The 12,109-nt window shown below is 39.0% G+C and overlaps 1 protein-coding gene and 1 long non-coding RNA gene across 2 annotated transcripts in view; one reads left to right on the top strand and one right to left on the bottom strand.

The window, feature by feature from the left end:
- cspg4 (chondroitin sulfate proteoglycan 4) overlaps positions 1-7,915 on the bottom strand; it is a 62,917-nt gene extending 55,002 nt beyond the window's left edge. The window contains exon 1 of the mRNA XM_077711203.1: positions 7,766-7,915. Within this exon, the coding sequence (XP_077567329.1) occupies positions 7,766-7,841 (76 nt within the window). The 5' untranslated portion in view covers positions 7,842-7,915. The remainder of the gene's footprint in view (positions 1-7,765) is intronic.
- Positions 1-12,109, top strand: part of LOC144192149 (uncharacterized) — an 86,751-nt gene that overhangs the window by 16,133 nt on the left and 58,509 nt on the right. The gene's annotated exons all lie outside the window — the stretch shown is intronic.

Below are 12,109 nucleotides of genomic sequence, written 5' to 3'. Positions count from 1 at the left end.
CCAGACAATCTATAAGGGTAGATTCTCAGAACTGATAAATCCCCAAAGCATAAACAATCAAAAAACATTAATCTTCCAACAGTGATCAAAAAATACAATGTAACAATTCAAGTTATGAATACAGTCCTGTGATTAGTTCTCTGTTGGAATGCCACCGGGCTAATGTAACCCTCTAAAACTCCATCTTTGGGAATTCCCCTGCAATTACATAGCGACACGACAATCACGTTGTTGTTTTTTTTTTATCCCCCAACAACAATTTAACCTGCCAATCGAGCGTCAAAAATCTGGCCTTCCCCTGACTAAACGCTGGCGATTTATCTGATTGACGTGGACGAGGTTAAAACAACAGTTCGGCTTTAGATGAGATGCCCTTTCACCTTCCCTAAGCGAAGAGGGTTGAATGTAGTCTATGTTTACATATGGCAACTCATACGTGTACTAGCCTCAAGGCTAAACCAGGACTGTGTGTGTGTGTGGGCTGTCTTACAAACCCCCGCTAAGCAGATCACAGCCCTCAAATATAAGCCGAAATGCCTGTCAAAAACGGGAGCAATGTGGGAAAGATCTTTTGCCAAATAGTCCTCGGGGCAATGGACCGGTCTCTATTTATCATTCTGCATCTCAATGAGAGCCAAGGGAAGATTTGCAAAGTAGGACAAAAGTTTGATAGGTCTCCGGAACGTTGCTATTTCCAAGTCTGACGTCAAGGAATCGAGACATACCGCGTGGGTAATGGTCGATATTTGGTTCAAAGTAGCCAGATGAGAGGGGGATGGAATGGAGAGGAACACCCAAGAATGAGCTGGATTAACCCTGTAAATGGTTCTGGGGTCTTGCTATTTTTTTTGTGTATGTTTATGTCTGGAGAAGCATCACTTTTGGTCATCATGAGCTTAGAGTGGACGGGTGTTTTTAGAGTGTGCTTTATGAATCTAGATAATGCTTTGTAAACATTGGGAAAGGGAATTGTAGCTTATCTAAAGGGAGGCAATTTTGTGGTTTTTAGTCTTTGGTTTTAGCGAATATCTTTAAAAAAAATGCAGATAGAGTCAGTTTTGACAGAACCTGGTGAAAGTGATGGTGCACAATTTAGAATTTTGATGAAAAATTGTCTTATAAAACTGGACAAAAGTAACCAACTGATGCAAAAGGCAAACCCTGAACGAAAAGGTAGCCATATTGCTAAAAAACCTGATCTCGAAAACACAAAACAAGCGACAATTGGCAAAAAACACAATCATGAAAAGCCAAAACAAGCGACAATTGGCAAAAAACCTGATCAGGAAATCCCAAAAGGCGACAATTGGCAAAAAAACATGATCATGAAAACCCAAAACAAGCGACAATTGGCAAAAAACATGATCAGGAAAACCCAAAACAAGTGAAAATTGTCAAAAAAACAAAAGACTCGCATTTAAATACACAAACATGTGCTCATCACAAAATGCACACAGCTGGTTACATGAGGAAAGGGAACCCAGGAGGGACACATGAAGCAAAAAACTTACATATACCTTCACCCAAAACCCTAAAAACAAGTGTTCTTTTACCAAAATGGCAAAAAAACTGAACATTTAATCTAAAATTAAAAATAGGGACCACATACTTCACATTATTTCCTAATTCTTCACACCTTAATATATATTTAAGCCTAATGTTGTACTTCTGTATAGCTTCTTTTAGTATTTCCCAGATATTATCACACTTATGTTCTAAAAGTCCAACATTTCCACCTGGCACAATGTGTCAAAACCATTTTTTTTGGCATATAAAAGTGAATTTCACACTTTCCCTACACTTTGTGCTCCCAATATTAAGAAAGTAATTTCAAGGACAGATTCTTTTCGATGTGGGTGGACATCAAGGACCACAGCCTTGTACTCTACTCCGTCAAAAAGAATTTAAAAAGAAGGTTGCATTTTCGGACTCCATATGAGGAATCCTTCAAATAAGGGGACAGCCTTCAGACTGGCCTTGTTCTGTAGAATGATAAACATCTGCTTAGAATTTAACTCTCTGTTACTTTAACCTTCCGTGACTGTTTTTTAAAAAGAATTTCTTCTTTGGATTTTATCGCCAAAGCCTTAAATTATAAATTCCCTTTTATGTGACTATAGAAATGAACTGTTTCACTCGCATTTACGGTCATAAATGAGAGGATCTTTCACGGGTGTTTACTTTATATACTTGAATTCTTATGTTTTTCATACTGTAGCTGTTGTTGACCATCCATCCACCAAACTTAAACTAGTTATCCATCATTCATCACCAAACTTAAAAGTCGTTATCCGTCCGTCCATCCATCCATCCATCCATCCATCCATCCATCCATCCATCCATCCATCCATCCAACAAACTTTAAACTAGTTATCCATCCATCCATCCAACAAACTTAAAACTAGTTATCCATCCATCCATCCAACAAACTTAAAACTAGTTATCCATCCATCCATCCATCCATCCATCCATCCAACAAACTTAAAACTAGTTATCCATCCATCCATTCAACAAACTTAAAACTAGTTATCCATCCATCCATCCATCCAACAAACTTAAAACTAGTTATCCATCCATCCATCCATCCATTCAACAAACTTAAAACTAGTTATCTATCCATCCATCCATCCATCCATCCATCCAACAAACTTAATACTAGTTATCCATCCATCCATCCATCTGTCCAACAAACTTAAAACTAGTTATCCATCCATCCATCCGTTCAACAAACTTAAAACTAGTTATCTATCCATCCATCCATCCAACAAACTTAAAACTAGTTATCCATCCATCCATTCAACAAACTTAAAACTAGTTATCCATCCATCCATCCATTCAACAAACTTAAAACTAGTTATCTATCCATCCATCCATCCATCCAACAAACTTAATACTAGTTATCCATCCATCCATCCATCTGTCCAACAAACTTAAAACTAGTTATCCATCCATCCATCCGTCCAACAAACTTAAAACTAGTTATCCATCCATCCATCCATCCGTTCAACAAACTTAAAACTAGTTATCCATCCATCCATTCAACAAACTTAAAACTAGTTATCCATCCATCTGTCCAACAAACTTAAAACTAGTTATCCATCCATCCGTCCAACAAACTTAAAACTAGTTATCCATCCATCCATCCATTCAACAAACTTAAAACTAGTTATCCATCCATCCATCCGTTCAACAAACTTAAAACTAGTTATCCATCCATCCATACAACAAACTTAAAACTAGTTATCCATCCACCCATCCATCCAACAAACTTAAAACTAGTTATCCATCCATCCATCCAACCAACAAACTTAAAACTAGTCATCCATCCATTCAACAAACTTAAAACCAGTTATCCATCCATCCATCCATCCATCCATTCAACAAACTTAAAACTAATTGTTCATCCAAAAATGTCCAACATAAAATTAGCCTTCATCCAAAGAGGACTGCCATAAAACCAGTCTCCATCCAAATACGCCCAATATAAAAACAACCTAGTCCTTATCCATAGACATCAACACCCCTAAGCAATTAAACATGGATCTGTTCAACATATCACGCTCTCCCTTCATCTTTTAATATTCACTATCTCTTCATCAGCAGACGGTCACTTAGACAAGCCCACATTTTCCCCGCATTCTCTCACAAATAACACCAAAAATCCCCAGCCGCCAAAATGCAATGGAAACGTTCCTGTCGACGTCAATCGATGACAAGACACAGCTTTATCTGTTTTCAGTCAGGAAATGACTGCTCTACCCGTTTTTTGGCAAATCATATTACTACCCAAGTTGAAGGAAATTTGTTAGTCACAAAAACAAGTCCTGCAGAGAATCCATTCTTCATTTAATCATTGGACAAAGCACTAATGTTAAATCACAGCAGTTCTTGGACCATCATATTATGTTTCCATCATCTTGCTGAGCCACTGTTAATACTCGAACTCATTCCATAGTCTCATAGATCCTCAGAGGGAGAGTAACTTGAGGACATCAAACTGTGGAAAAGTTGTGGGCTTACAGTCCTTGCAGAAAATGATCGGAAAATGTTATGACATGATTTTCTGGGCTCCTGTTTACTGTTCATGTCCCTTCCTAGCTTCCAAATCTGCTTTTGATTGAGGCGAGACAGTCCAAACAGATGCAGATTGACCGTTACTTGCTCAATTGGGACGTTTTTGGCATATGTGGGACGTGGGCTACATGACATTTACAGTTGTAAACACAAGGAAGACAGAGAGAGAGAGAGAGAGAGAGGGAACCTTGACACCAACTATCCTGACAGCTGGTGGGGAAGATTCTATCAAGGAAAGGTTAACTCTGATTGGACAATTTGCTACAGCTGGCATGAATTAGTGTGAGCTCGTCTTGAGTCTTCGGTTATGTTGTTTTGATTGGTTTCATCCTTTTGATGGACCAAGCTATCATGTCGAACATTTGGTTCACGACTACAAACTGCTTGTGCAATTAACTCACAGTTACATATGCTTCTAAGCCAGAGATGGGCAAACTATGGCCCGTGGGCCACATCCGGCCCGTTAGGCTTTTTAATCCGGCCCGCCGACGTTGTGCAAATGTTTTTTTTCCCCCCAAGATGGCGCCGTCACGCGGAAGCCAGTGGCAGTAGCTCTGTCCACTCTTATTTGTTTTTCGTGTTTTACAGCCCCTCTATCTTTTTTTAAAGGAAATTTTAATATTTCTTAATACATTGCTTTTTACTTTACTTTGTACTTGAATCATGAGTGATATGTTAATACTTTAGTCCATTTTTCTGTTTATGCTTCATATGTACTGTTAACGGATGCACTTTTTTATTTGTATCGTATCTTGTGCTGACCCCGCCCATCTGTAATTTTTTTAAAGTCTATGTGGTTAGTTTAGATAGCGTTGTTGGCAGAATTTTTGCGGGGTTAGCATTTTTTATACAGTAAAGTTTATAAACAAATTGCTAAACATGTTCACAGGCCTGTGAACTTGTACTTTTTCCTGTATTTTATTGTTTTTTGACCATTTTAAATAGTGTATGCCATATAACAACTTTTGCACAAGATTTTTTAAGTACGCTTTGTGTAAAATTGATCTCGTTTTAGGCATTTTGGCTCTAATTCGGATCGTTTCGGTCACTCGTAGCAGAAAAAAACGTCAAAGTCGACTGCTAATATTGTTATACTTTAAGCATGATATGCGTATATGCACTCCCCCTTTTCACTATATTAATATAGCGCGTCAGCAAGCAATGTACACAGACAGTTAAGATATCCGCGTCCTACAGCGACATCTACAGAATCTTGAATTTAGTGCATACTGATTGGGCAAAAATGATTGCCAAAAATTTTAGTGCAGCCTATGTGAGTAAATATGTACCTCGTTGCATTTGTATATTTTTTTTAACATTTTTTAAATTACTTAAGGGGAGCATTTGTCCGAGATTGACAGGTATGGTAACCCTATACCACCCAATCGTCAGAGTAGGTCCAATCATCTCTTCTAAACCAATAAAGGACAGATGACTGTTTTCTCGGCGCTAACGGATTGATTCCAGCTTTTTCCGGCCGAAACAAAGCGGCGCTGTGTGCGCAAAAAAACGGTGACGCCTTCGTGCGTTAACCAGCGGCGAGACGCTCGTGAAGAGCTTTACCCTCGCTTAATTGCGGCGCGCAGTTTGCGGCTCGAGATCTGCAGGGACTGACGGACGACTCGGGACAATACGCTCGAGGGGTTGCTCCAATCCTAACGCTCATCCTGCCAATTTCAACATAAGTACAGTCTTTGACTCTTGACAGAATTTTAGCCGTCACATTTTTTTTTGCCCTCCAGGACACGCATTTGCTCTTTGAATACACATAAATGGACAAGTAATTTGCTACAAATGGGAGATGTGGTCACACTGGTATACCAGGTCATTTTGACTAATGATAACTGGGTTAAATATGTAAAAGTGGGCTGTTTTGGTAGAAAAATCTGGCAGAGGTTGACAGTTCTATAGTCTGGAGCTAAACTACCGTATTTTCACGACTATAAGGCGCACTTAAAAGTCTTCAATTTTCTCCAAAATAGACAGTGCGCCCTAAAATCCAGTGCGCCTTATATATGGAAAAAACTGAAAACTAAAAACGAAAATCCACCACTGTCGGATATTAAAGACACAAAGCAAACGCCTGAACTGAAACAATACTGTTAAATATGCAGATGCCATCTTAGTTTACAACATCTTCCATCATATAGCTCCTCCCCCACTGCAAGATTTGATACAAAAAAATTCAAAACATCAATAATGGCTGGCTCTAGAGGTCACTGTAAAGTAGTGGGTGAGTGCTTCATACCTAGAAGTCAATAACAATTACCGTATTTTCACCACTATAAGGCGCACTTAAAAGTCTTACATTTTCTCCAAAATAGACAGTGCGCCTTATAATACAGTGCGCCTTATATATGGAAAAAATATCATTCATTGAGGGTGCGCCTTATAATGCAGTGCGCCATATAGTCGTGAAAATACGGTAAATATTTAGCCAAAAGTTAGTAATAGCTGACATGATTGATAGTGAAGGAGGGATGGCATTAAGTGGATGTGTTGCAACTGGTAGCCAAGGAGTTAAAAATCCATACAATGTTATGAAAATTCATCTTTTATGCCTTGTTTTTTTAATCGTTTAGCTGTTCTTTAATGTGTGTTGAAGCTAAACTAGCTTGAATACTGAAACCAACATGTTTTGGTTGTTTTTGATTTAAAAACTTGTGTTGTATGTATGTATTTTTTGATGGAAAATAGCAGGAAATTTATCACAATTTGCAAAACCGGTAGTTTAGGATATTTTTGGGTTGATTGCCACTATTTGAGGACCCGAACCTTCAGTTTTTAGTAGACCAAGAACACAAAACATGACGAAAGATCCGACCAAAAAACCCAAAACAAATCTATATAACTTCCCCATTTTTGGAAGAAATGAACACAACAAACATTCCCTGATATTTTCCCCCATTGCCATTATTCCCTTTAGATGAACCACTCTCAAAACCTAATTAACATTTTTCTTCAAGTACATCTACTTTAATCATCATTCTACCAGAAAATATATACACTTCAAGCTACACAGACATAACAATTTCAAAAAAAACAATCTTCATTAAAAAAATCTCAAAGGGAATTCCCCATATCCCTTCTTAAACACAATTTTTGAATTCTACAAAAACTTTAGTCACCCGGTTGAGGAAGTTCAATGTCATATTGGGAAAAGGTACTGAGGCTGACTTGTGCTTCCACACTGTGGGGCCATTGTATATACCACACCCCCTTTCCCCCCCCTGGCTCCCCGTCAAAACTCACACTACACTCTTACTTTCACCCCCTACCCCCCCAATCACCCCCCACTTAACCACCACCTCCTCTATACAGATACACCGAAAAAACCCAAGCCCACGGCGTCCACTCTCCCCGTGAAAGAACCATTCACAAGCCCCTTCCTCATCATCTCAGCTTCCGACTAAAATCTCTCTCACCACCCACCCCAAAAACCTTGACTCAAACCCCCCCTAGACATCGTAATGGTGCCGAACCCCGGGATAAGAACCACACATGCGTCCACAGCCTTAAATTTCATTCAAATTCTCATCAGTAAATCAACTTAAAGACATAAAACCACATAATAAAAAGTTGAAACCATTCTTTAAGAGGACATATTGACTTTTTAAACAAAATTTCAAGACCTGGTTGGTTTCTGCCAACGTGGATGAAGACTTGGGTGGAATTATTAAAGGGTTCTTACCTCCATGGATGTTGCTGGCAAGGCTCAGCAGGGTTAGAATGGCGCCTAGAAGCTTTGCAGGTTGCAGGACTCTCATATTTCTTAAGTTAAGTCCTCCGCTGTCTCTACGTTAGACGCACTCCATTCACCGGGGCCTGAATGACTTCCCACTTTGGGGATCTACTACAGGATAGAGATCTGTGTGAAGGGGCCGGGCTGGGCTGGGTTGGGCTGGGCTTGGTTAGGCTGGGTTGGGTTGGGCCCGGGCCCGGCTGGGGAGGGACCAGGACAGAGACATTTACAAGCCACCCCTCGATACGCCCCTCCTCAACTGTCCGAGCTTTCAAATCCATATGTTCCACAGCTGAAGAGTCACTTCCTGCATAGGTTGCTTAGGGCGCCACTTTAAGACAGAAGTAGAGAAGTAAACTAAATATGGAGGTGGTTTGAAGTTTTCAAACTCATTAGGGCAAGTTTTTTTTTAACTCTTTATTAGGCAACTGACTGTTTTGGGTATTTAAAACGCTCGTGTAGGTTAGCTCATGTTAGATGGTTCATGTATGTTGGCTCATGTATGTTAGCTCATGCATGTTAGCTCATACATAGGACAGAGTAGAAAAAAATTTAACTTTCAAAAGTGAGCTAAAGGTTGATCTCATGAGTCAGGTTATTTTTTAAATTAGTAATCATCATACCTGTCAACTTATGCATTTTCCCTATATTTTGTACGTTTTTGATCATTTCAAATTGTGTACCGTATAACAACTTTTATACAGGATATTTTTAAGTGAATTTTTTTTTGTAAAACTGATCTCATTTTACCAATTTCGCCTCTAATACGGATCGCCTCAGTCAATATTGATTGCTAACATTTTCATGCTTTAAGCATGATATGCACACACATCATACACATCCGCTTTTCCACTACATAAATATAGCGTGTCAGCAAGCAATGTACCCAGACAGTCAAGCGGTCAACAGTCTCATCTATTGGATCGCAATTGCAAAATAGATTTGACTTCTGTTTTGAATCTACATGTGAAAGCTCTCTACCGAATCTGTTTTCATCCATATACCGTATTTTCACGACTATAAGGCGCACTTAAAAGTCTTAAATTTTCTCCAAAATAGACAGTGCGCCTTATAATACAGTGCGTCTTATAATACAGTGCGTCTTATAATACAGTGCACGTTATATATGGTAAAAATGTCATTCATTGAGGGTGCGCCTTATAATGCAGTGCGCCTTATAGTCGTGAAAATACGGTATATATAAACCTCTCATATTTGCAATGGCGCCATCTGCTGGCACTTATTCAGCAGTTAACACTCTTCCCAACCTCAAAATAACAATGACAATCATAACATCCCTTTAATTTATCTCTTCCACTCAAAGTTAATACCACCACAACCATCAATACATTGTAGCTCCGCCCCCTCGGATCGAATCCTTCAATCCGACAATGAAAAAAATGAAACAATACAGCACCAAATAATCGCCTCAGAGTTAAACAATTGTATCTGAATAGCTAGCTCCTTTTGTCTTGCCGCGTAATTGAAGCGGCCTACTGGGAACACCGCCTGCTCTCTGCAAGGATAAACCTTTTACTTTTAATTAAAGACCAATCAGCTTGCCAAAGCTCTCTAGTTCCCTCTCCCTTGATCAATGTCGGCTTCTTTATGTTTTTGTTCCACTAACCTGCTCCCCAAGCTAATTAGGCTTACGCTCGGACTTCACGTCTCGCCATTACGGACACGGAAAACTTTTTTTTCAAAACGCCGTTCCTTTAAATCGAGTGTTGTACTCTACTTTACCCGGTAACGAGTGGACGCACTCTTCCCGACAAGGATTAGCACTTTCTGCTCGGGTGCCGAGATTAAACCTTCCCTTTTTTTTACTGGTGGTGTCAAGAGTTGTTTTTTTTTTACCCGCATTTCACAGTCAACCGCTTGGTAAATTATTTCTTCTGACAAGGGAAGTGGGAATATAATTAGAATGTTGTAAGAGGATGGAAAAAGCTCTCAAAACAATAAATGGCTGTTGACAGGATTCCTATTTAAAAGGGTAAACCTTTCTTGTTCATGTCGATGTCAATTTGGCGTTGTTTTGTACCTATTTTTTTACGGAGATTGTTTTAGGTTACGCTTTTAAATTGTTGGATTTCATTGGTGGGGATCGGCGTCCAGTCCCGTTTAACTGGGAGGAGTGAAAGAAGGAACCATAACTCCCAGTTTAAATAACTTGGAAGGCTATTGTTGGATTAATGCTAATTTAGAGTCATTTTTGGGTCATTTTTTGGTGATTTTATTGCTTTTTTGAGTTTTTTTCGTGTCAAATATTATTGTTGGATTCCATTGATGGGGCTCGGCGTCCAGTCTGGTTTAACTGGGAGGAGTGAAAGAAGGAACCATAACTCCCAGTTTCGATGACTTGGAAGGCTAATGTTGGATTAATGCTAATTTTGAGTCATTTTTGGGTCATTTTTTGGTGATTTTAGTGCTTTTTTAAAGTTTTTTCCTTTATAATTGGACCTTTTATTATACCTGTCAATTATTATTGTTGGATTCCATTGATGGGGCTCGGCATCTAGTCTGGTTAAACTGGGAGGAGTGAAAGAAGGAACCCTAACTCCCAGTTTAAATAACTTGGAAGGCTATTGTTGGATTAATGCTAATTTTGAGTGATTTTAGGGTCATTTCTTGGTGATTTTAGTGCTTTTTTGAGTAGTTTTCCTTTAGAATTGAAACTTTTATTATACCTGTCAATTATTATTGTTGGATTCCATTGATGGGGCTCGGCGTCCAGTCCGGTTTAACTGGGAGGAGTGAAAGAAGGAACCATAACTCCCAGTTTCGATAACTTGGAAGGCTAATGTTGGATTAATGCAAATTTTGAGACATTTTAGGGTCATTTTTTGGTGATTTTAGTGCTTTTTTTGAGTAGTTTTCTTGTATAATTGGACCTTTGATATACCTGTCAATTATTTTTCCGTATTTTATACGTTTTTTGATCATTTCAAATTGTGTACTATAACTTTTGTATGGGATTTTTGGGTTTTAAGTACGTTTTTTTTGTAAAACCAATCCCGTTTTAGCCATTTTGGCTCTAATCTGGATCGTCTCGGTCACTGGTAGATGAAAACGTCATCGTAGGCTGCTTATGTTATCATATTTTAAGCATAATTTACACCTTTACATGTCTGCCTTTTCACTATATAAATATAGCGCATCAGCAAGCAATGTACTTGGACAGTCAGGGTCATACAGTAATGCCTACAAAATATTGGATTTAGTGCATACTGATTGGGCACCTTGTCCACATTGGAGAAAATTTTAGACTTTTATTTGAGTAATGTGTCTCATTTGTACCTTATTATTTTAATTTGTATTACTTAATGAGGGGAATTGAAATCATTAATAAGGTGAGCAATTGGCTGAGGTTGCCAGGTATGCTTTACTCCAATTGGAAATGAATGGGGGCCTCTAAAATTAAGTTTTTTTTCCACAAATTTTAGTGTAACCATACATTTTGAACAAAAAAATAAGAACTCGAAGAATCTAGGTGTGCCTTGACTTCCTTAAAAACCGTAGTAAAAGTATATAGTTCAGAATTTCAAATGTTTGGTCAGGTTTTTTGCAGAAATTGGTCAAAACACTTGCATTATACATCCTCACCCATCAATAAATAATTAAATTAGTACTTTGTTATGGCAAAAAGTTGCTTCCTAAAATACTCTACGTATCTGACAGAACTCCAGAAGAATTCTAACCAACGAGCGGCCACATGGCGCTTGTAACCCGATACTATTTAGCTCTTCTCTGACGTAACAATCCCTGTTTTTTTTTCTTCATTGTGGCACGAGCCACGGTTAAAATGGCTCCCGACCACGACGACACGCTCCCGCCTCCGTGCCTCGATGCATAGAATTTACCCCGAAGTCATGAGCTCCCTTATATTTGCAAGCATTCATGCTATGTAGTCCACATCACCACTGGGCTTTTTTTTCCGTTAGAAGTGCCAATCCCTCGTGTGTTTTAGCCCAGAATGTTTCATTTAAGTTCACTAATAAGGTCTAACATGCATGCTGGGATTCCCGCCGAGTTTTGATCTAAACAGTTTTTTTGTGTGTGTGTGTGTGTCTACATTTTACATGCATATTAAAAGTCTCCTGTAGGGATTTCTTCATCGTCCAATCCCAGCTGCCTTTCAGGCATGAGGCGGGGGCACACCCCCATGAATCGGTGGGCGGCCAATCGCAGGGCACAAGGAGACAAACAACCATTCATGCTCACACTCATACTTAAGGGCAAAATTTAGTGTCCAATCGGCCTACCGTCCAAGTCTTGTGAATGGGGGAGGAAACT

This window comes from Stigmatopora nigra, unplaced genomic scaffold (genome assembly GCF_051989575.1).
Source record: "Stigmatopora nigra isolate UIUO_SnigA unplaced genomic scaffold, RoL_Snig_1.1 HiC_scaffold_25, whole genome shotgun sequence".
Lineage (NCBI taxonomy): Eukaryota > Metazoa > Chordata > Actinopteri > Syngnathiformes > Syngnathidae > Stigmatopora > Stigmatopora nigra.
The sequence above is the reverse complement of the archived record's forward strand: the minus strand, read 5'-3'. Positions and strand labels throughout refer to the sequence as shown.